The sequence below is a fragment of the Nelumbo lutea genome, chromosome 2, assembly GCF_056320005.1.
Source record: "Nelumbo lutea isolate HS-2025 chromosome 2, American lotus-T2T, whole genome shotgun sequence".
In the NCBI taxonomy this organism is placed as follows: Eukaryota; Viridiplantae; Streptophyta; class Magnoliopsida; order Proteales; family Nelumbonaceae; genus Nelumbo; species Nelumbo lutea.
Genome location: NC_142685.1, coordinates 36,773,383 through 36,800,606, shown reverse-complemented (window position 1 = coordinate 36,800,606; position 27,224 = coordinate 36,773,383). Strand labels below are relative to the sequence as shown.

The 27,224-nt window shown below is 33.9% G+C and overlaps 1 protein-coding gene across 2 annotated transcripts; it reads left to right on the top strand.

Moving 5' to 3' along the window:
* Positions 1-19,398: 19,398 nt before the first annotated feature.
* Positions 19,399-24,003, top strand: LOC148869899 (putative xyloglucan glycosyltransferase 5). Of its 2 annotated transcripts, XM_088972070.1 has the most exons (6): positions 19,399-19,584; positions 19,980-21,497; positions 21,719-22,027; positions 22,121-22,411; positions 22,505-22,618; positions 22,734-24,003. In XM_088972070.1, exons 2-6 carry the CDS (start codon positions 20,775-20,777, stop codon positions 23,379-23,381), a joined length of 2,085 nt encoding a protein of 694 aa, XP_088828196.1. In that variant the 5' UTR covers positions 19,399-19,584; positions 19,980-20,774; the 3' UTR covers positions 23,382-24,003. The 2 variants fall into 2 exon arrangements, with proteins under 2 accessions (XP_088828196.1, XP_088828195.1); XM_088972069.1 differs by lacking the exon at positions 19,399-19,584 and having other exon boundaries at positions 19,672-21,497.
* Positions 24,004-27,224: the final 3,221 nt, after the last annotated feature.

The window sequence follows — 27,224 nt, the reverse complement described above, 5'->3', positions numbered from 1 at the left end:
AGATAAGCTTACATTGGTGTAACTTAGTAATGGAACTAGAAAATCATAACCCTTAACAATTCACACCCTCTGAAAGAGATGAGCAGGCATTCTTTCAACCAACTAGATTGTAACCAATTGACAAACAAATAAGATTGAACTAGCTTTAGGATCTGTAATTAAAGACTGGATGGACCAAAAAAGATGAGAATGAGATTACACTTTTATTCTAGATGTGAATATTGTCCATTTCTTCATCTTCACTTTATGAGTAGGAAAATGGGAACAAAATGTCTGTATCTGCTCTTCATGTAGGTAAATAAATCAGATATCCTCCATTCATGAGCTACCTTTCAAATCCAATGTGTTTGTAATTTGTTATGTCCTGATCTTAGCTCACATGGGGTGTCTCGCATGTAAGCTTTTTGCACAATACATGCTTGGAGGTCAATAGGCCAATAAAGCCCTAAAATTTAGTTTCATGAAATTATCATCATTTTGACTTGTGGGTGGGATGATTAGGCATCTATGAGATTTGGAATAGACAATCAATGTCACTCCTCAACTCAATTATTGTAAACACAAGATCTCTATATTTGTTTTACTTCTTTGTCATGGTTCAAAATGGTTTAATCTTCCAGGCTCAGTTTGTTTGTAATGCAAATTTCATTTGCACTTCTGTAAATGTATGGGAATGCAAATAGGTTTAGTACAAATTCTGCTTTGTTTTTAGCTCTAATTTGACTTATTAGTTTACAAGAAATAAGTAGGAAGTAAAATGAAGTGGTTCCCACCTTATACTAAGATAATGGATATAAGATGAGAGTTATATTTGTTTGGGAGTGTGGTAGGAAGTGAGATGATGTAGTCTCCTCTTTATACCAGAGAAAATTGAGGTATAAAAAAGATGGTGCAAATTTTGCATCAACTTTTGACATGCAAAGTTTGTACTAACTTGGGTGATTGAACCATCAATCAATTCAATTTTTGGTTGTTTTTTAATTTTAATTAATTTTATCAAAACGAATCATTCATTCAGACCGAATGATAGAATCATCTACCCAAAAACTGACGGTTAAAATACTTCCAGTTTCAAGTCATTTTTTAAACATTGATCGGTGTTATGGATTCTTCCTAACAGCTCCGCACGCGCCGGGGTGTAATGAAGGCCAAGGCCATTAAGATGGTTATCATATGGCCAAGTGTTACTCTAACATGGGGGCTCGGATGAGGTCGTAACACCCCAAGGGTTACCCGCCATTAAGGCCCTATGCAAAATACCAAGGATGCCCCTAAGGCTTGTGAAGTGACGATGTTACCTCTTAGAGCATCACGTGTTCACCAAAGGTTTGGATTGACGATTATTACCGTATCGCCGCTTTATAAACATTGTAGAGGTTTCCCTAGATTTTCCCTTCCATTTCCTAATCTTTTTCTTTGAAACCAAACACACCGTTCAGGTTTGTTATTTTGATATCAAAGATCCCTCTCTAACATTTTCTTCTTGTTTTGTAATGCATGTATTTCCACGCTATCATGCGTTGAAATGGTCTCTCTCTCCAACATTTTCTTTTGGTTTGTTTGTTTCTATACTATCATGCATTGAAATTTATAACTTCAATAACTATATAGAGGTTCAATTTTCTTATTGTGTTTCTAAGAAGAACACGTAAGGGATGATACTGAATTGAGACCCTTAAACAATTAATTAAGAAGAAAGATCCAATTGTCAGCCTTGCAATCTCTACAACATTGGTCAAAGAGTTGATCTTATCCAACGGTGAATTTCATGTGTCTCTTTCCTAGAATATACATGTTGCAAAAGCCCATGATAGATTATATTTAAAAACAATATAATATACTGACCTTTTTATTCAAAAGAAGAACACCCTTTCTCATTAATTAAATCTTAGAGACAAAGTAATTATCTTATGATCACAAGCTTCAGAGCTATAAGAATTGGTTGTCCCCCAACTGCAGCAAACATGGACCCTTTTTGTTTTTGTTTTTTCTATTTTTTTATTTTTGTTGAATTGAAATCCACGTGGCAATAAATGAGGGCTTGATGGGAACGTTCTATCTACATCACAGATCCAGTCCACTTGCCATGGCAGTCTCATGCATAACGTGACCCTTGTGGTGTCGGTGGTGGGATAAAACCATTTAAAAAATCTCTCAAAAATATTTAAAACTATAATCACCATTTCTCTAAAATAAAAGGGCAGCCGTGTTTTATACACAAATCAGCAAGAAATTATAATAATTAAGGCTGTAAAATTTGGATTTGATTGGGATTTATATTTATATACCATTATTTATTATCTATTATTTACAATACTTTCCTTGATTTTGATGCAGATTATAAAGATCAAATCACAATATCATATTTTGGTGCCCTTACCTTATACTAGTCTTTAAAATGAAAAATGTAAAAATTAAAATTTTTATTTTTTAAATTCATATAAAATATTAAAATTTTTATTTATGAATTTTATAGGGGGGGAGAGAGAGAGAGATGTGCATCTATTTATAGCCCAGATAACGATTCTAAGCAAATGGATTAATTGGTCAACTCTTTATTGAATATAGGTTCATGGATTTATTTTTGTCCAGTACGTGGCACCCAATGTAGTGATAAGCAGTGGGCCCCACACGATGCAAAATATCCACTATGTGCAAGGTAGTCTGTTTGAGATAGAACTAACCAACTCAATATGTTAAGCACTTTTCAAGAAATTATATTATCAATCTTCAATCTCAGATCAGAGGGTTAATTTAAAAATTAATGCACAGATTAGGTGGTTAAAAGTTCATCTATATCATGTTGATTTTTTTTTAGCATGATATAGATGGACTTAATGTGGCAACTTATGGAGCCCAATACAATATGGGTGTTTGATTTTCTGCTTCTATCTCCATGACATGTTAAAAGGACATATGTCCTTTAAAATACCCTCAATCTACTTTTGAAAAAAATGAAAAACAACTTTTGATATAGTTGTAAGAATATTTATTAAGTGCTCACTGAAAGTACTTATAATATTATTGTGCTTACTAGATTGGGACCCATGTTAGATGAGATACCATATCATGTTAATAAAATAGATTTTCTTTATCATTAGTCATGCATTTGAGAGAAAGACGTAACTTGGCTTGGATTTGATTAAGCATTTGTTAATTTCTTCACATCTGGCAACACAATCTATAACCCTAATAGACAATTAGATTGTCCAAGTGGACATACAATCAAGGGGATATTTGATACCATGGTTGTTTCTACTTGAAACACTCCCACTTTAGCACCACCTAGAAATTATGATCACCAATTCTCTGTTTGAGTGGAACAGTTCTGAGTTGAAACAGTCATAAAACATTTCTATTTAAAATATTTCTTGCTTTGGTTGATGTCTCTTGTTTTGGGAGATAAAGTCTCAATACTCTGATCGATGCAAAGCTGATAATGCTGAAATGAATGAAAGGCACATCTCTCCCCAAACAAGGTTCAATTATAAATAATGATGTTTGTGTTTCAAGTAAAACAACATTTAAACACAAAACAATGCAGGTTGAAACATCAATGGTACCAAACAAAACCTAAGAGTCAGGGGCAGAGCCAGGGTGGCGGAGGGGAGCCATGGCCCCCCTATGCCTTCAAAATTCCCACAAAACCCATTTAAATTCCACTTATATGTTAACCCCCTTACCCATGTTTCTTAGCTTTTGGCCTCCTCAAGAAAAAATTATAACTCCGCCCCTGTTAAGAGTATCTATTATCTCAAAACATATTGGGATTGAAACTGCCCACATGCAAATAATTATTGACTTGTGCCTAAGAGATAATAGTAGTGGTAGTAATAATAATTAAAAAAAAAAAAGATCTAAATTTTTATTTTTTTGTTATTATTTTTCTAGTATTTTAGTACATGCGAGAAATAAATGAGAAGCACATATTTCTCCTCGAACAAGATTTAAATACAAAGAATGGTGTTTATATTTTAATTTTTAAGCATAAATGGCATTTCAACTCAAAATAGTGCAAGTTGAAATACTAACGATACCAAACACTACGTAAGATTATTATTGTCCCAAAAACGATTGGGAATGAGACTGCCCACGTGCAAATAATTATTGACTTGTGCTAAGAGATAGGAGTAGTGATGGTAATATTAAAAAAAAAAACTAAATTTTCTTTTTTATTTTTCTAGTATTTTAATACATGGGAGAAATAAATGAAATGGGTTGACCTTTACTTTCTTCCCCTCATTTTACGGTTAAGCAACATGATTAACATTCATTCGGCAGCAACAGTAGCTATCATACAAGCCAAATTTCAGGTAATCTAAATCTATTGATCCGGGCACACCCCAATATTGATAAACTAAGTCGTATTGATAAGGTGAATGGACGAAGTAGGATGTAATCGGTTGGATTCAGATCGGATCGGATTTAATCACATGAGTTTCGAACCGATTATTGGATTTCTTGATCTCAATATGGTATTTCAGATTGGATTTTGATTTCTATTATTATTAAAATGAAAAAAGAAACCAAAAAAAAAAAAAGTAGATAAGGGCACTTTTTATCAAATTGGGTATCATATAAATATAAAATATTATAAATATATGCAATCTTTTTTTCCTCGGTTTTATATATGCATTCATATATATAATTGTCAAATTGGGTATGAAATGTTCGAAGTTCGTTGATTATCCATAAAGATAGAAGACTAGGACACTTTTATCCTTCCAGAAACAAAATTAACAAGAGGTTTTCCTCTTTGATAGCCCTAGTTTGTCATCGACTCTTTGTGGAGGACAGTTGATCGACTTTGAAGGTTGAAGAATGTCATTCATGAATGCCTACGAGTGAATATGTTATTAGATAGTGGTATTCTATCGGCAGATAAATCAGGTTAGGGACTGGTTGGCACAAGAAACCTTCTGTGGTTGCTATGTAAATATTAAGTATCTGCTTTGGTTTAGTAGTTTTATTTGTTTCTAAGGTGGATTCGAGCTAAGTCGAACTAAAATATTTAATTATTTGAGTTTGGTTCACTAAAAAATGTTAAGCTCGAATTTGATTCGAGTTAGAGATTTGAGCTCAAATTTGATTTGGCTCAAAAGTTTAGATGTTGGGGTTCGACTCAGCTTGTTAATATATATATATATATATGTGTGTGTGTGCGTGTGTGTGTGTGTATGTATGTCTGTATTAGGCTCACAAGCCTTAAGAGCTGAATTTCATTGAACTTGAATTTGGCTCAATTAGCAAATGAGCCTATATAATTAGTTTGAGCTTCACTTGAAGCTTGGTTTAAACTGAACTTTTCATGAACCGAGTTCAAATAGCTTGTAAAAAGCTTGATTTGTTTCCACGCCTATTTGCTCCTACAATACTTGAGGGTATATTAATAAGGGTGCAGCTTGGGTAGACTCAAACTGATCCAATCCAAAATTTTGTACGGATTAGGTTTAGATTTTCGATCTTTGGGTTGGAATTGGACCCAAGAATTTAGAATTTTTTATTCTCCAGAGCCTAACCTTTAGATAGTCCAATCTTGGTCTGATTATATACATTCATATACATATTTACATATTTACATATATAACCCGGCCTAATCTCAAATCCAATTCAAATGCATCAAATTACACTGTGGACTGGCTCGAATTAAAAAGATCGAACTTGAATTCGGGCTCAATCCAAACTTAGGTTTTAAGCCCAAATATTAAATTGAGCCTGGATTGACTATAAACCTGATCCAACACGCCCGACTTGGTGTCAACCTCTCCCAATCCGTTCCTGTTTTATCAAAAGCAATAGGGGTGCGCCCGAATCAATACTAAGCCAAGTATAGCGGAATGTAGCGGAATCTTTGGATATGCCCAAACGGGATGCCAAGGAATTATAATTTTCTAGTGCAAACAGATCTCATCAATTGCACTCCGGGGGATAAACGGTTGATGTTTGCAGCACGTGGCAATGGTCCACGGTGTTTTCTGTCTCACTGTCTTCATCTGCTTCGGCGGTTTTTCTTCATTTGAAAACCGCTTGCTCCGCTACAAAACCGCCTGGTTGTGTACGATGCATTTGGATCTAATTTGCCACGTCAGCATGCGCATGGCGATGGGATGATGGGATTGCTGGTCATCCCTGGTCAAACTGTCGGTTGGGGTTGGTCTGTCGGTGACCTAGTAGCCGATTACTCGTCCATCATTTGGCGATTAGCGTAACCTTCAGGATCTTCTTTGGTTGCTCCAGTGTACCACTGGCAGTACGTACACACAATATGTGTCATTCCAAATAGATAACGACCGTCCAAATATTAAGATAGAAGCTTCGCATCGTATGGTTCTCATCCAAAGTGGATTCTTTCGTAAAAGGTTGTTAATGTGGCCAGACTCGGACCGGATCCGGCAAGGCGGATGACTAAATCGGGAATAGGAAGAAAACCATTTTTTGTTGCACGGTTTTAGAAATTAAGGCTATTCATGGTCTGAAAAATCAGTAAATTACGGTTTGAAAGTTTCTTATATCAAATCAAACCAGTTAGACCATTTTATTTATTATATAACGATTTGGTCGAGTTTGTAATATGGTTTAAGCTATTATATTGGATAATCCAATTAAAAAGCCAAATTAACATACATATACATAGATAGCAAGTATAACTATACAAGTGAAACATTAAATTGAAATGTCAGCTCTTTGGACATTACAGGTTAAAATTTGAAACAGACAATAGTGGGGTATGAAATGTTAAATGAATATAGAAATACATATGTTTAATTGTATATATTGTATATTATATGTATTAATAAACATATTATCAATAATTCGGTTTAAAACAGTTTATGGTTTGGTTTGGATTCTAAAATTTAGAAAATCAGACCAAACTAGAAAGTTAAAGTCTGAAGAATTTTCAAAACAAACCAAACCGTTTTTAAGGCCTGACCAGACCAAATCACCAATTTCGATTTGGTTCAATGTAAATTTGGTAGAATTCACTCTTTCATGAATTGATGTGTTGTTATGTGATGTTTAGGACTGGTTTGTTTGCATTGCAATGTCATTTGCATCAATGTTAAAGAATGAGATTATTAGGCTGTGTTTGGAAACGATGCAAATATGTAGAGTATAAAGTGGTTCATATAAATTGTAAATTTGGGTTAGTTTTGCATTGACAAATTTATCTTCTTACCAAACAGACCTTTAGTTGTAATGGTGGCAAACACATATTCTAATAAAGCATATGCTTTTTTTTTATCAAAAACCCACTTGAATGCAACTTTTTTATTGATATACTTTTGCATCTTATTATCAATGTAAATATGCATTGGTCTGTCATTTCTCAATGCAAAAATGTAATGTTGCCAAACACAGGCAAAAGTGAACCAGAATGCAAATTTACCCTGAACCAAGATTTACGCTCCACTTGCATCATTTTCAAATGCAACCTTAATGATTTGAATGCAAATTCTAATTTTTTTCAGCCATTGTCTTACTTTGTCTATTTACATTGCAAATGAAGTAAAATAAAATAAAGCAAAGTACAAGTATACAACCTAAAGAAAAAGTAAACTAAAATTTGTAATATTCTCAATTGTACTTTCACCCATTTGTACTAATGTGTTAATCCAGTACAAGTATACATTTCTTATTAGTACATTGTACTTTGGGTCTAGTGTCACTTTGGTTCTCAAACTTTAGATAATTTAGTATTTTAACTTTCAAAATGTGTCAATCCAGTACCTACCGTTAATTAGCCATTAAATGCCTTTGAAAAAAGACACAAATGCCCTTTGAGTGTTATCTAATTTTCTTTATCAACCATCCAAACATTGATAAAAAATTAACAGTCCTAAATCCTTGCCTCTTTTATTTAAGAAAGTTGAGGTCCAAATTGCCCATTGAGACGTGCCCCCAACTTTCTTGAATAGAAGAAACAAGGATTTTGGAATGTTAATTTTTTGTCAATGTTTGGATGGTTGATAAGGAAAATTAAATGACACTTGAAGGGCATTTGTATCTTTTTCAAATGCCACTTAACGGTAGGTACTGAATTGACACGTTTTGAAAGTTCAAGTACTGAATTGTCACATTTTATAGTTCAATGACCAAAGTGACACTAGGCCCAAAGTACAAGGTATTAATCAGGAGTTTTCCCCATTTTTAATGTAAAATAGCTTTAAAAGACTATTTGAAGCCATTAATTTTTCCTCATATTTTTAAGTTGGAAGTATTAACTGTTAAACTGTTTTTTTTTTTGAAACTGTTGAACAATAGGGAAAATCTATGATGCGAAAAAGAGATATATATATATATATATATATATATATAATGGAAAGAGTTTTAACCAATCAAAATCCACACATGAATTTTGATAAATAACACCTTATTCACTACCACATTTATGATTACAGTATATTGGTTAGTTGTTTTTTGGATATCATATCTTTTTCATATCATAATTGGACCAAAAATTAACACAAATTTATCTAAAAACATGTATACCCAAAAATAATTTGGGTTAGACTTTGGTGTTACTTGGCCCAATTGATATTGTCATATATATATATATATATATATATGAAATGGAAAGAGTTTTAACCAATCAAAATCCACACATGAATTTTGATTAATAACACCTTATTCACTACCACATTTATGATTACAGTTTATTGGTTAGTTGTTTTTTGGATATCATATCTTTTTCATATCATAGTTGGACCAAAAATTAACACAAATTTATCTAAAAACATGTAAACCCAAAAATAATTTGGGTTAGACTTTGATGTTACTTGGCCCAATTGATATTGTCATAAGGCTCTATGTTTTGTGTGAAAACATCTCAATTTAGCAATTAATTCCCAATTTTGCAGATAGTTGAGTAGAAGATAATAGAAAATGCTTCTCTAGTTGTTTCTCATACGATAGAAGTAGGCTTTGAGTGTTAGTTGAAGAAAGATCATCCAATCTTACTGTAACAGACAACAAAAGCATCATACTCAGGTCCCAAACCTCGTAAGAGGTAATAAATAAAATCCACTTCAGGAACAGAATAATCGGTAGCTACCAAGGAGTCAACAAGACTCTTAATTTTTTTAGTATAAGTAGACATATGAGAGTTACTCTCGGTAACATGAGCAAGTTCTAGTTTTAAATCATGAATATGAGATTGAGGGTACTCCATGGGGGCATTCTTTTTTTTGGATTGGGAGGGGGAAAGTCGGTCAATGGGATTTTGGTTCCCATTAATGAAGAATATCATGTTCTTTTTTCTGATTAATGTGGGGATTAGGGAAAGTTTATTTTCCTGGGTATCACTTACCCGGGTAAGTGCTACCCATCTCCTACATGGGTAAATAACTTTCCCACCTAAGGAAAAAGATTCCAACACTTAAATGGGATAAAAATGCTCCATTTAATAATGGATTTTTATAGCTAAAATGGTCATTTTCTTTTTTACTTGGAAAATAAAAGAACATGGGTAAATACACTTGCCTAGTTAAGCATTTCCAAAAAAAAACTAACCCATGTAACTGCATTTATCCGGATAAATAACTTATCAAAAAGCAAATGAGCCCAAAGATTAGAGGAAGTAGAGCATTTAACAACCTATGCTAGGACAGGTTCAGTGAGAGATAACATAAGCCAACTCAAAATCACTTAGTCATGTTCGACCCAAGCAGTATATAGAGGATTAAGTTCTTGACTATCATTGGGTTGATTAGCAGATGAAACTAAAAACTTGAAGTCCTCTGAGTGCAGCTATAGCTTGGTGAAACCATGGACTGGATCAAGGATGATACTGTGGATTGTCTCAAATTTGAAGCCTGAGATGAGTTGGATGAGGACACAGTGGTGGAGTTGGTCGCCATGGATAAAAAGGAAAGGTTGTGAGCCTCAAGGCATCGTCCTAACCATTGTTTTGTTAAGAACAATGTTTTCTTTCCTTTTTTTTAACCTTTAGTTCCCTATGTGCTTGAAAATATATATAAAATAAACTAGGAGAAAAGACTATCCATTTGGATCTTCTCTCTCTCCCCTTTTATTTTTATATTTTCTAATCCCAACTTTATTTGCTAGTAAGAATTAGAATGTTGTGTTCTATTATCATAGATTTACAATTTTAAATCCCAACTTTGTTTACTAACAAGCATTCAAAACTAGAAAATTATACTCAGTTATCTTGGATCTACACTTTTTTAATCCCAACTTTTTTTTTCATTTTTTAAACCCTTGTGGTTTTTTACATTTGATTTTTAGTGTTTCAAGGCATATAGACATTAATTTTGATATTATCTAAGCTATTTGTTACAAATCCATTTACAAATTTCAAAAAGTTAATTTTTGTTTTATTAAGCAAAATATGAAAGATGCTTGTTATAAATTTATATTGAAAGTGAAATTTTCATATGCATACTTAGATTCTTTTTATTCTATTATTGGCTCTATTTTCATTCAGACGAAATAATCTACCTCTACAAATTACAATTTTTATTTTGTTGATTACCTTTATTTCTTTCCCTAATTAAAACTTTTGAGAATAATATTATTCTTTTAAGTTCTTATTTGTTTACAGGTCATTTTCATATGATTATACCTGCATTTCATTATATTTATTTAATATTTTATCTATTTTTTTATATTTTTTAATATATTATTATTTTTAATTTTTGCATTGATAAGATATTTAAAATTATTTTTATAATTTCTTTTTTAATGGTTGTTTCTCTTAGAACAAATGTAGTTAAGGGCTTTGTTAATTTTGTGCTAATTTTTTTCAAAGGGGTGAGATGTATCTATTTCTCTTAGATTTTTTTCAATTGTAAGATGTATGTAATATTTCTCTTAGAATATTAGAGTAAAAATATTTTAACTTTAATTACCGAAATGTTATGACTAAGTTGATGTTATGATTATCAAAGAGAAATCCAACACCTCAAACCAAGATCCATAGCCTAGTAGCAAGCCTATTAGGTGCAAGACTAAAGACTTATCAAGTTTCAATCAGTTACATGATAGTGTAGATATCAATGACTTTGTTGTACACATGGTTTTCAAAATCGGGCCGGACCGGATCAGACCAGAAAAATTGGGAACCGGTCAGGTAATTGGTTTTTGTTTTTCTCCAAAAATGGATATTTGCCAAAAAAACGTTGATTTAGTCAGCAAACTATTGACTCAGGAGGTTAAACCATTCGAATCATTCAACAGTTTTGACCATTTTTTATTTTATTATTATTATTTTGTCAGAACGGGCCAGTTGTTTGATTCGAACAGTCGGACCATTCGACCTGGAACCGGACCCCTGATCAATTTATTATTTTCTCTGTTGCCTATTCTCTTTAAACTAAGGGTTGTAATTTGTAAAACACTGAGGTATTTGGTATTAATACCATTGCGTAGGCAACATTTTTTTCTTGGATTTTGAGAGACCAGTTAATTTTACACAAAATTTTAACTAGGGTTGTTCACGGGTCAAGTTGGGTCGGTTTAGTGGTGTTTTTTCAATCGACCTGACTTGGTCGGGTTACCTATAGACCAAACTGAAACCGACCCTCTATTAAGTAAAACTGACGTTGTCGGTTTGAGTTTGTTTGGGTTTCAACCAACTCCAAGCTTGCACGATGCACATGAAGTCAAAGTGCTAATACTATATATAATATTTTAGAATATATTTTCTGGAAATATATATTTAAAACCAAAACATATATACAAATATATCAAAATATATGTTTTCTAGTTTTTGAAAATATATATCTGATATATTTTAGAATATATATTTTTTTCAGATATATATTTATTATTTAAAACTAAAATATCTATATTTAATAGATATTTTTTCAGAATATATATTTTTTCACATAACTCGGTTTGGTTCAATTTCGACTTTCACATATGAAAACCGAAACCGAACCGAATTATCGGTTTGTTCATTTTTGCAACCCGAAACCGATTGGTAGTGAAGAAAAACCGGCCAACTCGGGTTGGTCAGTTTGGATTTATTTGTAAATAGCCCTAATCTTAACAACAATATTTTATTTGTTTATTCCTATTTTAAGACACATAGGCATTACATAGGACAAAACCATGTTTCCCCACAAGAAATGCCAAAAATGATGTTTTTTTGGAAAAACGATCCTCATAGGGTAGGGGTGTCAATCGACCTCAATTTTGGATTGGATCCAATCGAATCCAAACCTTATCAAATTGGATTTGGATGGTCCATTATAATTATTGGATTGGGCCAATCCAATATAAATTGGCCCATATTCTTAATGGATCTGAATTTCGATAATCCGATCAAGAGGCCAAACCCTTGTCCAATTTGAAACCAATCAAAACTGAAGTCGACATAAAATCACATTTATGGAAGTAATTTTATGAAAACATTGTTTACAAAAACACTTTTTATAAAAGTAATTTTATGAAAGCACTTTTACAAAAGCATTTTCACAAAAGTACTTTTATGAAAACAGTTTTATAAAAGCACTTTTACCAAAGTACTTTTATGAAATCACTTTTGTAAACGTACTTTTACACGAAAGTATTTTTATGAAATCATTTTTACAAAAGAACTTTTATGGAAGTACTTTTACAAAAATACTTTTATGGAAGTACTTTTACAAAAGCACTTTTATGGAAGTACTTTTATAAAAACATTTTTATGAACACTTTTGTGGAAGTACTTTTATAAAAGCACTTTCATGAAAGAACTTTTATAAAAGCATTTTTACGAAAGTACTTTTATAAAAGCACTTCTATGAAAGTACTTTTATAAAAATACTTTTTTGAAAGAACTTTTACAAATGTGCTTTTTCAATACCACAAGGGTATATTTTTGTAATTTTCAGGTTTTCTTCATTTTAATATATTTTTGTAATTTTTATATGTTCTGTTTTTTTATATAATTTTTTATATTTCATTCAGTTTGGATTGGATCCAATCTTTTCTATTTACATTTTAGTGGATTGGATTGGATTTGGTTTTTGTTGGATTTGGACTGGATTAGGTCCAGCCCATTTGTAAGTGGACTCATGTTGGATTGGATCAAGTTGGACAAAATCTAGTCCAATTAACACCTCTACTCACAGGAATTGATGAAAAAATTGGCAGAATTTTTCTAAGAAATGGTAATAAAACATCAACCAAATAAGTTCCATTGCAAAAAAATGCCTATGTGCCTTTAAATTAGCATGTTTTTCAAAAAAAATAAATAAATAAAATAAAAAGACAATGGTACCAAACACCACCCAAGAGAGAGATCTCTTTAAGTGTATTTCGTCCTTCAAGAATGTTAGAATGAACAGGAGTTAGAAGGGAAGGACTCTACTTGTTTTGTCTTCCCGATTTCTTCCTTCATGGTCCATCAACCTGGTCCAAGCTTCCAACCCTACATTAGAACCGTTTTAGTTTCAGGGCTATGCTTGTCAGTTGTTATATTGAAAAAATGTAGAGGTACAAGAGTCTCTTCATTTTCTCATTATTTTAATTTTAGATTTTAAGTAGTTCATATATATATATAGGGAAGGGGGAATGGAGAGAGAACTTAGGAAGAAGCAGTAAAGGGAGAAGGAAGAAAGGAGAGGAATGGTGAAACAGATAGACACTAATTCAGATTAGCTGAATGTGTTAGTTGTGTGGTAGGCTGTGGTATCAATGATAACAGCCCATGCCGGTGATAAAATACATGGGCCCAAATAAGTGGGAGCTTAAATTGTTATAGGCCTCATGTATTTTATGATTGGTGTGGAGCATTATTATTGGTTCCACAACTTGCTGAACAACTATTGTGTTTAGCTAATGTCTTTCAATGTCTACCATAACACTATACATGGTTGAATGCAAAATGTGGTGTAGCCATTTTAAATTGCATTTACCCAATAAAATATGAATATGTTTTTTGTATGATGAAGTCAAATCACTTATGTGGTGCTTACATATTATTAAAATAGGAATGCAATACCACAGTTCCAAAGGCTCAGCTTGGAAGGAGTATAAATGCAAATATGTAGAGTGCAAAGCCTTATATATTGTATTATTTTGTATGTATTTGCACAGTACATATTTGCATTTGTACTCTTTCCAAACTCAGCCAAAGCACTTCTTGATATGTAGCAATTACATGAATACCCGGATCAAACATAAAATTAGAAAGCTCATTGGATAACCAGTTTACTGGTTTCCCGTGATTTACATTCTGTTTGGATAAATTTTTGCTTTTGAGCTTTGGGCTTTGAAAAACAAAAAGGAAAATATATATGTATATATGTTTTGAGCATTTGGTAAGAGTTACTTTCAAAAATATAATAATCTAAAGTAAATACACTTTTAAGTTCCCAAGCAAAAAACTTAAAATTGGGTTTTATCCTTTATTATTTTAATAGTACAAATATACAACCTTAATTATTCAACCTATAAAGATTGGGACTGAAGAAGTTCATTTTATTAGTGGCCAATCCAACTGTGAAAAGAGTGGCACTTTATAGACAATGAGGGCAAAGAGTTGAGTTGATCGGAAGTTGGAACTGAATGGTTCATGTTGCTTGTCTTCCAAATAATGCATCATACCTTATTATGCGATATTGCATGATGGGTATTGGTTTTCAGAGTCACCCATACTCTAAATACTGAATACCATGAATTAGCTCATTTAAATTGTTTTAAATGTTAATACCAGATGGGGCTGTGCAATGTATGGACTTTGTTAAAGAAAATTCAAATTGAAGAACCCTTGACAAAACGATGAAAAAAGTGTTACCAATCTTGATATGTAAAAAATTAAATCACATATTGCAAGAGGAAATGGAATGTGCTCCTCACACACATTGCAGCCGTGAGTTGGGAACATCTCCCATACTTGAATGTTGTCAATATGAGATGTTTTCAATACATGGCCGGGATGTGTTGTGAGGTTGATGAGAGGAATATTTTGTGAGGAGATATCAATATATACTTTGAAGTTTGAACCATGCATATAGCGTAGGCTGTGTTTGGTTCATAGGAATTATTGGTGTTTATTATTATTATTATTAGTATTAGTAGTAGTAGTAGTAGTAGTAGTATTAAAGTAAAATGGGAATTCTATCTAGGTGTAGGAAATGAAATTGAAGCAAGAGTTAAATAAGAGCCCTTTACAAGATTGGAAGGGGGGGGGGGGGGATGAGGGTCTTTTTTGGTACAAGGCGGATACCTATAAATCCATCTACTAACAAAGAAGTGCCCATTCATGTGAGAAAGAGTATAAAAACCATTTTATTACAGTTTTAATGTCAATTTTGATGGCTACTAAAATGCCTATAATTGTGTATTTAGTCTATCTTTAATGGTAAGGTTGAAAATGTAATTTTAATTATTACTTCCCACCTCATTTAATCCATTATCATTAAGTCTTATATTTAAATTATTATCTCTCATTTTCTCTTATTAAATTAGATTTGCATCAATATTTTTAACAGTATAGACCCATATATTTTAGAATTGACTAAAAAAACAAAACAATTTTTAATCAAAGTAGTGACTAAGTAATTTAACCATCCGAATCAAATTCATCAACTTACAAAGTCATAGTTAGGTAATAAAAATTTTAAAATAGAAATAAATATAGAAACATACAAAAATATAGAAAAAATTAGACACATCTATGATATTTTTATTAATCAAATTAAAAAAATAAGTGTAATAAACAAGAATTAGTTTTATTTGGTAATGAAATTGAAATACATAATTTAGAACTAACCAAAAATGAAATTACTTTACTATTTGGCAAAGATCAATAGTTCAAATTTTAGGTCAAACATGTTAACCTTTAATGTCATAAATAAATAATAAAAGTTAAAAAAATATAAAAATATAAAAATGAAAAAAACAATACATAAATTTTTCAAAAAAAAACATTTAGGCACATGTATAATATCATATATTTAAAAAAAGTTAGTGTGACATATTAAAATTATTTTTACACACAAAATTACAAAAAAAAAAGTTATAAAAAAATTAAACACATCTATAATTCTATATTTATACTACTATTAAAAATATGAATAAGATTGTACAACTTTCTTTTAACTAAAATACTCATTTTTAAATTTATTCGCTATTTAATTATGGGGTTGAAATTGTAAATTTAACTACTACTTTTCACCCCCATTCAATTCCCTCTATTTAAAACCTTACATTTTCTTATAAATAAACAAAAAATATTAAATATTACAAAGAAAAGAATCTAGCCAAGAAAGTATGCATATCAATGATATTTGAAAATTCACAACTTAATCTAATTATCACATATTTGGATGAGGTGTTTATGTAATCAGATTTGAATTTTCAATCCACATCTAATTAATAATCAAAAACAAAAAATAAAAAATTTATAAAAAATTGGATACAATATTACTATCATTATCATCATCTAGAATTACCATATACACACTTACTAGTATATATATATATATATATGATCTTCTGATTTTGTTGGGCACGGGTTTCTCTCACAAGTGTCCAGAAAGGATCTTCAAAGGTTGAAATCTTATAAATGAGAACCCAATATGGAAGCTTATGTGTTCTGACTTGTTATATCACCTCTTACCTACTTTGACAGGCTTTAAACCAAGGACTCTACTCCATGTGAGATGAGAGAGGAGAGAAAACCCTTTTTCTTGCTCTTTTCAATGAGTCACAACATGAAAAGGGCATAATCTTTACGAAAAGTGATTCTTGCCAATGTGGATACATTGTATTCTAGTTGTATATGAGAAAAAGCAATGCTTCATGACAAAGGACTCCTTGTTGAATCAAAAGTCTCTTTCATTTTGAAAAAAGAAAATATCAGTAACTGTTCAAGGGAAAATGAATAATCTCTTAATTATAAGAGTTTTTTTTTTTTTTTTTTTTTGGGGGGGGGGGGGGGATTAACCATTCCAATTTTCAAAATAATCAGTAGATCATCATTTTTGTCATGCTTTTAGAACTTCAACAAATCGAATTGGGTAGTTACAATCAGTCCATTTACAATTTTTTTATTTATTAATTTTTTTCTTCGTTTTCTTTTAGAACCCATTCACACCTCAGAGTCTCCACCTCTAAGGTAGTAAAGTTTAAACAAATATGGAACGTTTTTTTAATGCAAACTAGAAATTATATTTTTACTAATAAAATTTGTATTGAAAATTATGGGAAAAATCAGAGAGAATTACAACAAACAACCCATCTATATGAATTATATACACAAAGAGAAAAAGGTGAAAGACTTGCAGTTTTCATTCACATAATCTTGTAAAAAACTGAGGTGGACGAACAACAAATAATCGAGTTGGTGAACTACATCAGCCGACCTACGAATACAAATAGTCAGAGAACTTAAGGCTGCGTTTGGGAAAAATGCAAATAGAGTGTAAATCCTAGTTTACTATACTTTAGTTTATTTTTGCTTATACTTAATAATATTATATTTATGTATTGACAAATGATAAATCAATACAAATTAACCCAACTTTACAATTTTATACTCTACAAATTTATATTCACACTTATTTAATTTACATCTTTTCCAAATGCATCCTAACGTTAACTTTTAGGGAGAAGCACTCCGACGGCTAGGTCAAGCGGTGCTAAACAAGCTGGAAAATTAAAAGAGCATGTGTGCTGGGGGTGCTTAATTAGGGAGTTAAGGTAGCAAAAGTGCTGTACGTACTCCTTTCTCATGGGACACGTGTTAGCTTCTGGAGAAATCATTGTCCAAGCTGTTGTAAGACATGGGTGATATGGCCTTTGTTGAGAGCCATTGGATCGACCTTGACAGTTGGCCGCCGGGATTCAACCAACATTTGCCGTGTGTCCCACCACATCCACGACGTGTCATGTTTCGTTTCTCAGCATTGGCTTATCAGCCTGGGCCCTCACCAATTCACCATGACCATGTGTGAGCACCTGTCGATTCTCAGTTGGTCCATGTGGCAGTTTATACCAAACCCGGTTTATAGCCACATCAAAATGATCAATGATCCATGGATTGGAGGGTTCTAACTAATACATTTCAGGAAGAATCGTATCAAAAGAAAACTGAAACATATGTATCCTAAACCTAATATTTGCCTTGTTTTTGAAGATGATGGCAATCCATTTTGTCATTAAATTATATCAAAATAACTTTAAGCATTTGAGATAAACCAGAAAATTTGATGTTTTCTAATGAAAATCACACCCATCCTCTCTTATAGTCTTATTGCCTCCAGCAACTGACTCCTATATTGAGGCCTATTAATCACCTCTAATGCTCCCAATGTATGACTGCTTTGCTTAGGGTTGAATGTGTAGCACTCTCTAACGACTCAAAATATCATATATAAAGAGTTTGAGATGTGGAGGGGGCCGGGTGTCACAGACCTAAATGTAAGGATATCAAGAAACCTAACATTGCTAGAATACCTCACAAAACTTTCAATTCCCAAGAATTTCAGTGTAACCATCTTATTATACCAAGCATAATTATATTTTATTAATAATGCCTTAAAAAAGATCTCATTCATTAATTAGAAAATAAAGATTTCATTCGTTAATTAGAATTGTGGCTTTAAATGAGTACATAGAAATCTCATTTCCAATGGCAAGCAGAAATCCCATTTCCAACATTTGAGCCATCTAATTTGCTAAATGTCAAAATGGCTGAACTGAATATTTATTGTTTTTGCCTTTCCATGGATAAAATAATAACTAAATACTTCAAGGCTATAATAACGAACTCAAATTCAGCTTCAGCCAACTGCCAAAAGAAGAAAAATTCAGCTTAAGCCTTTAACGAGTTTACATTTTACAACCTCCTTAATAATAACTTGTTTAAAGACATATTAATAAGTTGTTCAGTCCAATCACATCAGCTGCTTTCAAACAAAAAAAGGGCCACTTAATAACTGAATAACTTATTGCTCTGTCTTTTAATAGAATCCCCCAATTTCATTAATAGCTTATTGACTGAAAGACCAAGTAATAAACTTAAAACATCTGCAGAGCATCATGGAACTTTTCTATACAATCCAATTAAATCCACCAAACTTAGATGGTTAATTGGTATTCTTTACCTAGAGGATGTAGGTGGGGCCCACTCAAAGGTTTGTTCTAATGCTCCAAACATGAGACAACTGGCAACTGAGTCTGGGGACCCACCACGTGTCCTGTGAATCCAGACCTCAGCTTTACCCTGTGCATTCTCGACTCTGTCCTTCATGAACCCCTTTCCCAACTTCAAGTAACATGTGTACAGACGTTCAACACACTAACAGTTCTTTAAGTTCATCCCCATCGCAAGGACACAGTGGGGGATGGCGAGGAATTGGCGAGGAGAAACTCATACCCATTTTAAATCGGCGAGGAATATGCTCTTATTGTTATTATATTATTGAAGGGGAGAATAAGAAAAATCAATAGGTCTCCCTTCAAAACAAAAGAAACGTAGACATTAGCACTTTCTATCATCAGCTTATTATTATTAATTTAATAGTACAATTAGTAGGACCTAAACCCCATAACAATTAATTAACCATGCTTTTCTGCAGACAGTAATGCCCTTCTTAGATGTTAATGGAAGTTAATTAAAGAATTTGAAAGGTAATTTGGTCATTTGATGGGTTCATATAAGAAAATTTCCAACTTAATTTTTTTATTTGATGGGTATATTATTTTTTTCATTGACATGCTCGACTATGTCTGTAAATTAATTTGGCATGTTAGGAGGAACTAACCCAGTAACCCATTATACCAAAAAACCCCTTTATTTTTAAATTGTGTTTCTTTTTGGGTGAGCAGAGTTTTGTTTTTAGATTTTACATTGTTCAACCAGAAGAAAGCAGAATTTCACCCAAAAAAAAATAGAAGAAATCAGAAGGAATATTCTTTTGTATTAATTGATTTTAGTTTGTATTAATTAAAGAAAGAAAAAAGAAATGGTTTTTCCATGTTAATGTTGTTTCCATCTTTTTGACTGTTATATATTGTTCTAACAGTTCAGAATGAGCTGGTTTAAACTATCAAAGCTCTATTTAGAGGAAATAGCTGAAATGGGGAAGAGAGGCTTCGCCTTTGGAGCTCAGGTTTGATGAAGATCGAGGCCATTTGGGATCTGCATTCTCTGTAACTATTCCTCTAAACCCATTTCTTATTTTTTACTGTTTCAATTTTTTAGTCACTCTTCTAGTTTGGCTCGTCATCTTCGTCTTTCTGCAACTTAAATTCTATTCAACATCCAAACCCTAAAATGGGTTGTCGTTGAAAGGTTCAATTTTATCTATCATTCACCTGGTCTGGTTGTCCTTGCTCGTGGGTTTTTGTTTATGCTCTGTATCTTTTCTTTTTTGGCAATAATCATTTCTTTAATAGAATCTATCCTATCCAATCCACCCATGGTAATATTTGGAAAGTTAAAAGGAGGGAAGTGTTTGGTTTGGATCTATTGAATAAAACCCACACGGTTTCGAGCTTTACAACAGCAGATACCTTTCCCCATGATGGTGGTTTCCCAGTGGTAGCTTGTAGAGACTTCAGCGTAGAAAATAGCCTTCAACTCTTTTTTGGCTTTTAGTTGCTGCATTAGGAGTGGAATGCGGAGAGTTGAAGTGGTTATCTGAGTTTTGGAGGTGGGGATCTGGTTTTATGTAGTTCAACTTGAATGAGTTCTGTTGGTTTCTTGTTCTTAAGATCTGGTCCATCTGGGTTGTGAAGATTTCTTAAGGTCATACAGTTCTGTTCCGTGGGTGTGGAAGTAGTTTTGTCTTCTGTGAATCTAATCCTTCACAGGGGAAATGGCTCCAACCTTGGATTTTTCTGCTTGGTGGGTGAAGGAGACTCGGAAGGGAACTCCAGTTGTTGTAACCATGGAGAATCCCAACTATTCTGTTCTGGAGATTGATGGTCCAGATGCTGCATTCCGGCCGGTTGACAAGGACCGTGGGAAGAACGCGAAGCAATTTACATGGGTTTTGCTTCTCAAAGCCCATCGAGCAGCCGGCTGTGTTGCGTGGCTCGCAAATGTCCTGTGGGCTTTGCTGGGGACTATTAAGAAAAGGTTGATCTTCGGGCAGGGAGTTGCCATAGAAAGTGAGAAGTTGGATAAGGGAAGGATGCTGTTCAGATTCATTCGAGGCTTCTTAGCACTCTCCTTGGCAGTTCTGGCTTTTGAGGTAATTGCGCACTTCAATGGTTGGCATTATCTCCGGAACTCCAATTTGCACATCCCGCAGACTTCTGAGATCCAGGGTTGGCTCCACATAGTTTACGTTTCCTGGTTAGAATTCCGAGCAGAGTACATTGCTCCTCCAATTCAAGCCCTCTCAAGCTTCTGTGTTATTCTCTTCATAATCCAGTCTTTAGACCGGATGGTACTGTGTCTTGGGTGCTTCTGGATCAAATACAAGAAAATTAAGCCAAGGATTGAAGGGGATCCATTCAAGTCAGAGGATATGGAGGGATCCAGCTATGACTACCCCATGGTTCTTGTTCAGATTCCAATGTGTAATGAGAGAGAGGTAAGAAATTAACCCCCCTTTGCTTTCAGGTTAATAGTTCTAGTTCTCACTTCTCAATTTATTCTCAAATCTGTTAGTGAAGTTCAATTCAATGTCCAAATTGAGGTCTCCAATCTACATAATAAGCAATTACAACAGTAGAAATTAACAGAAACTTATAGGGACATCTGAAACAGTTAGTTTCCCTAGTGCTGATAACTTTTGGCATTGACCTGCTTCAGGTATATGAGCAGTCTATCACTGCTGTCTGCCAACTTGATTGGCCAAAAGAATGTTTACTGATTCAAGTTCTTGACGATTCTGATGATGAGAACATCCGGTGGCTAATCAAAGGGGAAGTCTCCAAGTGGAGCCAACGTGGTATTAACATTATTTATCGGCATCGCTTGGTTAGAACAGGTTACAAAGCTGGGAACCTCAAGTCAGCAATGAGCTGTGATTATGTGAAGGGGTACGAGTTTGTTGCAATATTTGATGCAGATTTTCAACCAAACCCAGATTTCCTTAAGCAGACAGTTCCTCATTTTAAGGTGGATAAACACTCACATAACTTATTTTGGCAGGTTTTCTATTACACTTTCACAGTTTGTAACTCATTGTATCTCTTTTACCTTGTTTTGTAGGATAATCCTGAACTTGGGCTGGTTCAGGCTCGGTGGGCATTTGTTAACAAGGATGAGAACTTGTTGACCCGCCTTCAAAATATTAATCTGTGCTTTCACTTTGAGGTGGAGCAGCAGGTCAATGGAGTATTCTTAAACTTCTTTGGTTTTAATGGGACAGCTGGAGTTTGGAGAATCAAAGCCCTGGAGGAGTCTGGAGGTTGGCTTGAAAGGACGACTGTAGAGGACATGGACATAGCTGTCCGTGCTCATCTCAATGGTTGGAAGTTTATTTTCCTCAATGATGTGAAGGTAATGCTAATTTTAGTCATTCAATTCAATCTGGAATTATATCTTCAGTGCTTTTTGGTAATCTTACTCATTTATAACTGTTTTTATTTTCAGGTCCTTTGTGAAGTTCCCGAGTCCTTTGAAGCTTACAGGAAGCAGCAACACAGATGGCACTCAGGTCCAATGCATCTTTTCCGATTGTGTCTTCCAGCTATCATAACTTCAAAGGTATCTTGGTTCTCAACATCTTATGGATCTTTTCATGTAGATTTCTGTTAGAATTTCATATATAGAAAACATGTTGGTTAGAATTCTGAGGGGTTCTTGTTGTTGTTATATGCAGATATCAGCCTTGAAGAAAGCAAACTTGATATTTCTCTTCTTTCTATTGAGGAAGCTGATCCTCCCATTCTATTCTTTCACATTGTTTTGCATAATTCTTCCCCTAACTATGTTCGTACCTGAGGCTGAGCTACCCGTTTGGGTCATCTGCTACGTTCCTGCCTTCATGTCATTCCTCAACATTCTCCCAGCTCCAAAATCATTCCCCTTTATTATTCCTTACCTCCTCTTTGAGAATACAATGTCTGTGACCAAGTTCAATGCCATGATATCTGGATTGTTCAAATTGGGAAGCTCATATGAGTGGGTTGTCACCAAGAAGGCAGGTAGGGCATCTGAGTCTGATCTACTGGCTGCAGCAGAGAGGGAATCAAAGTCCATTAGCCTCCCACAGCTCCACAGAGGAGCTTCAGAAAGTGAGTTGTCTGAGCTGAATAGATTGAAAGAACAACAAGAAACACCTCCTCCACTTCCCCGGAAGAAGATAAATAAGATTTATAGAAAAGAGCTTGCTCTAGCTTTCCTCTTGCTTACGGCTTCCATCCGTAGCCTGTTATCAGCACAAGGGATCCACTTCTACTTCCTACTCTTTCAAGGGATTACATTTCTCCTTGTTGGTCTTGATCTAATTGGGGAACAAATGAGCTAATGAAAGACAAGGGCCAAAGAAGAAGGAAAAAAGAAAAGAATAGCCGATAAAGAGAAGAAAAAGAAAGAGATCCCTCAATCTGTTGCAGCCGGTCACATCTGCATTATGGCAGGAAATCATCCATGATGGCAGTTCAGGGAGGAAGCTATAGATCCTCTTCCTTTGCAAATGGCGGATGAGGCTAAGGAAGATCCTCCATTTCGAATAATAAGCTACTTTTCCTTGTTTATTAGTGTCTCACTGGCTATTTTAGCCTTCACTCTCTCCATCTCTCTCTCTTCCTCAGGGGTCCTTTGTCACATATATAAGACATTCATCTTCTTCTTCTTCTTTTCCTTTCTCCCTTTCGTTCATTCATTCTTTCTTTCTTCTTCTTTTTGAAATTGATGTTATAGGTAGGAGCAGCCTCTTTTTTCTATTCTTGTTTGGGTGTGGTTTGGTATTTCAGATTCAGCTCATCTTGTATTTGAAGAATCCAAAAGGTCAAGTGAGGAGAATTATTTGGTCAATTCAAAACATTATACTGAGAGATGTATAACAAGTATCTGTATATTGCATTAATTGAGTTTATTAAAGTAATAGAACCAAAAGAAAAAAGAATGGTTCATGGGTCCTACTGTCACTTTGTCCTTGGTAGAGTTTCTTTCCAATTTTTCTCTTCCTCTCTTTCTCCGTTTCTTCCTTCCTTTTTGTTCCTTTGTGTTTCTTAATGCCATGCCTGCTTGCTTTGGTAAATAAAGTGTCGGCAGGCAGTGAAGAATTAATGTGGAAACGCAGGCTCTCAAAGGTTTACCCACCACCTCTTCAATCATGGTTTCATGATAGAACGGCAGAACAGAAATAAATAGCTCTGCCCTGACTCCACTGTGGTTCCCTTCCTTTTGCTTCTTTTTCCACTTTTGGATTGCTTACAGAATAGCTTGTGTCAGCCGTCTGCTGACTTTCAAGTAAAATTCATAGTTCTTAATTCATGTACCCTTAAATTTACCATGGTATCCCCGAGTTTATCAGACCTCACATGACAGATACACCTCGAGAATTAGGTTAGATCAATATAACAAGTTAACTTTAGTTCCTTCCCATGAGTGCTCTTATGACAGAAAAACTATCAGAATCATCCAAGGGTGGAATTGAACAGGCGGGAGGCGGCCATTCCGCCCATGTGCCAGTAGCCTCCAAAACTGATATATGTTGGTCTGTATATATTTAAAACCTAGTATTAAAACCCTAGTTAGCCGGTTATTGAACTGGTGATAGGGATGCCACTATGTTGAGAGACTGTCTTTCTATGGGTTTGAACTCAAAATAAAGGGGCACAGAGGGTGACCAACTGAACTGCTGATTATGGACTTTAATGAGTTTGTTCCTTCGTCTCCATTTGGAAGGAGTACAAATACAAATACGTAGAGTGCAAAATTTTATGTTTTATACAAATTTGTATGTATTTATACTGTACATATTTGTAATTGTACTCTTTCCAAACTGAGCCTTCACATTAACACTTTGGGCTGTGTTTGGTTAGAGTGCAAAATGCGAATTCAGATCTGCTTCCCCATAACATGTAGGGAGTGCGCTGTGGGGAGCAGATTCAAATACGCAAAAATCATATCTATTGACATAAATTCAAATATGATTGAAAAGTAAGAATGTAAGCTCGGTTCGGTTCAGTTTCACATTGGTAAATTTTGTATTTTATTTGGTTATGATGGATACAAAGATGAATTTCAAGATTGGAATCTGCCATTTTTGCTTTGACTAATTTTGAGTGCATTGTTCCCGTTTTAAATTAAAAAAAAAAAAAGTCATAGAAAACCAAACCAGAGTACACTTTCACCTGGTTCAGATTTGCATATGTTTATTTGTAACCATGATTTTGATCCTAATGCAAAATTTGCATTCTTTTTGTCAAATTTGCAATCCATCCCTCTCGTCCCCAGTTTTGTATTGTCAATTTGCAATCAAGTCTTAATCTAATACCGCTCCCCTCAACCCCCACTCCTACCTTACCTGTATAAGATGGACCTCTCCTTAGGATTGTGTTTGGTACCATTATTGTTTCTATCTGAAACATTTTGGTTTGATCAATGCAAATTAGTAAACAACTGTCATTTGATGTTGTTTATAGTTGAAATCAGCTTTAACTTAAAGAATGCATATGCGGGAAGCTGCTTTTAGAAATGCCAAATTGATGTTTCTTATTCCACGGAGTGAAATTTTAACGGTTCTATCTGAAGTGACTGTTATACATGATGTTGCAACACATCTATCACCCGTTTATATTGATCAACAACAATAGTACCAAATACAACCAAAGTGGGTGTTTATTTATACAAAGAAGTTAATGCAATGGTGATCTTTAGAAATTTTGCAGGGTGAAAGCAAACCACGTTTCTGAATTGCGTACACCGACTACAATAATTTTTTGAAAAAAAAAAAGAGTTAAGAAGTGTTGAATGTACAGTCAGCACATGAACATGATGTTTTTAATTTTAATTGTTTTTGAAATTGTCACATTAGCCAACCCCATATAGTTGGGATGAGATGATGATGTTTTTGTAATTGCCCCATCAGCAAAAAAAAACAAATTAAAAATATTTCTTGAAGCATGTATTTGTTTTGAGAAAGTAAAACAAGTTGGTTTGTTTGGAAAAATAATTCATGTTTTCAAAGCCATAAAAAAAAAACAAATTTTGGAGTATAGAATTTTTGTGGTGTGTAAAAGTTGAAGAGAGATCATTAGATAAAAAAGTTTTTTTGAAACCAGAAATTCAAGAATACATGTTTTTGTTTCAGTTTTGAAAAAAAAAACATATAAAACCAAAAACATGTTTTCTTTATTTTTGTTTTAAGAATTAAATTGTTTTCAAACCAAATGATTTTGACTTGTTCTTGAAATTCACAACAAGAAAAACAATACACATCGGAGAACTCCCCTGGTTATGTGATCTTGTCCACCTGATTATTAGTATGGGAAAAGACTATGAGCTTCAGCTAGTTTGTTGGTTATGATCAGACTTCTAGTTAGGCATGTAAACGGTATTCGGAAATCTAAATTCGAATATGAGATTTGGTTTAATCGAATGGAATTTGGATAATTTGAATTGAATATTATTTTTTAATCGAATAAATTATTGGATCGAGTTCGGATATACGTTGATCCGATCCAATAAATATTCAAACCGATTATATATATAATATAATATAATATAAAAGTTAAAAAAGGAAATGAAAAATAACATTAGTTTGAAAATCTCAAAATTCAATTGAATATTACACTCGAATTCATTCAGTTTTACCTCTCAAAACCCTAAAGGAAAATCCTAACCCTTCGTTCGTCACTCCCTTCATCATCATCGGTTGCCACCCGAGCAACCACCATTGGTCCATCACCGGTCAACGCCCCTCATCATCCGACCAACCACCAGCCTTTCGTCGGAGTTTGGACGCCATCATCGCTCATCTCGTCTTTCCTCTTAGGTTCTTACCTCCATCTCTCTTCTCTCAATCTGTGGCTCGTTGCTCAAGCAACCACCATCACCAACAACAGTGTTAGTGATAGCGGTCAAGCACTAGTCACCGGCCATAGCTCAAGCTCAAAGCTAAAGATCAATGCCACCTCTTTTGCCCAATCATCTGTTCACCGCTGCTCAAGCTCAAGCAACCCTCAGGCCTCAACTTTCTAGCATCACCGGTTTTGTGCCGTAACCCACGACTGCCGCTAGGAATCCATCGCATTTGCACCGCCAGGAACCCACGCTTGCCGCCATCCCCTACCTCTTTTCTCAATGTGATTACAGCCTTACAATTACATATTGGTTCCTATGCTAAATTTTTCAGATTTTC

Coding starts and splice junctions, on each gene's coding strand:
- LOC148869899 (XM_088972070.1), top strand. CDS start 20,775: ATGGCTCCAACCTTGGATTTTTCTGCTTGGTGGGTGAAGGAGACTCGG. Junction 21,498..21,718: donor CAATGTGTAATGAGAGAGAG/GTAAGAAATTAA, acceptor GACCTGCTTCAG/GTATATGAGCAGTCTATCAC. Junction 22,028..22,120: donor AGACAGTTCCTCATTTTAAG/GTGGATAAACAC, acceptor CTTGTTTTGTAG/GATAATCCTGAACTTGGGCT.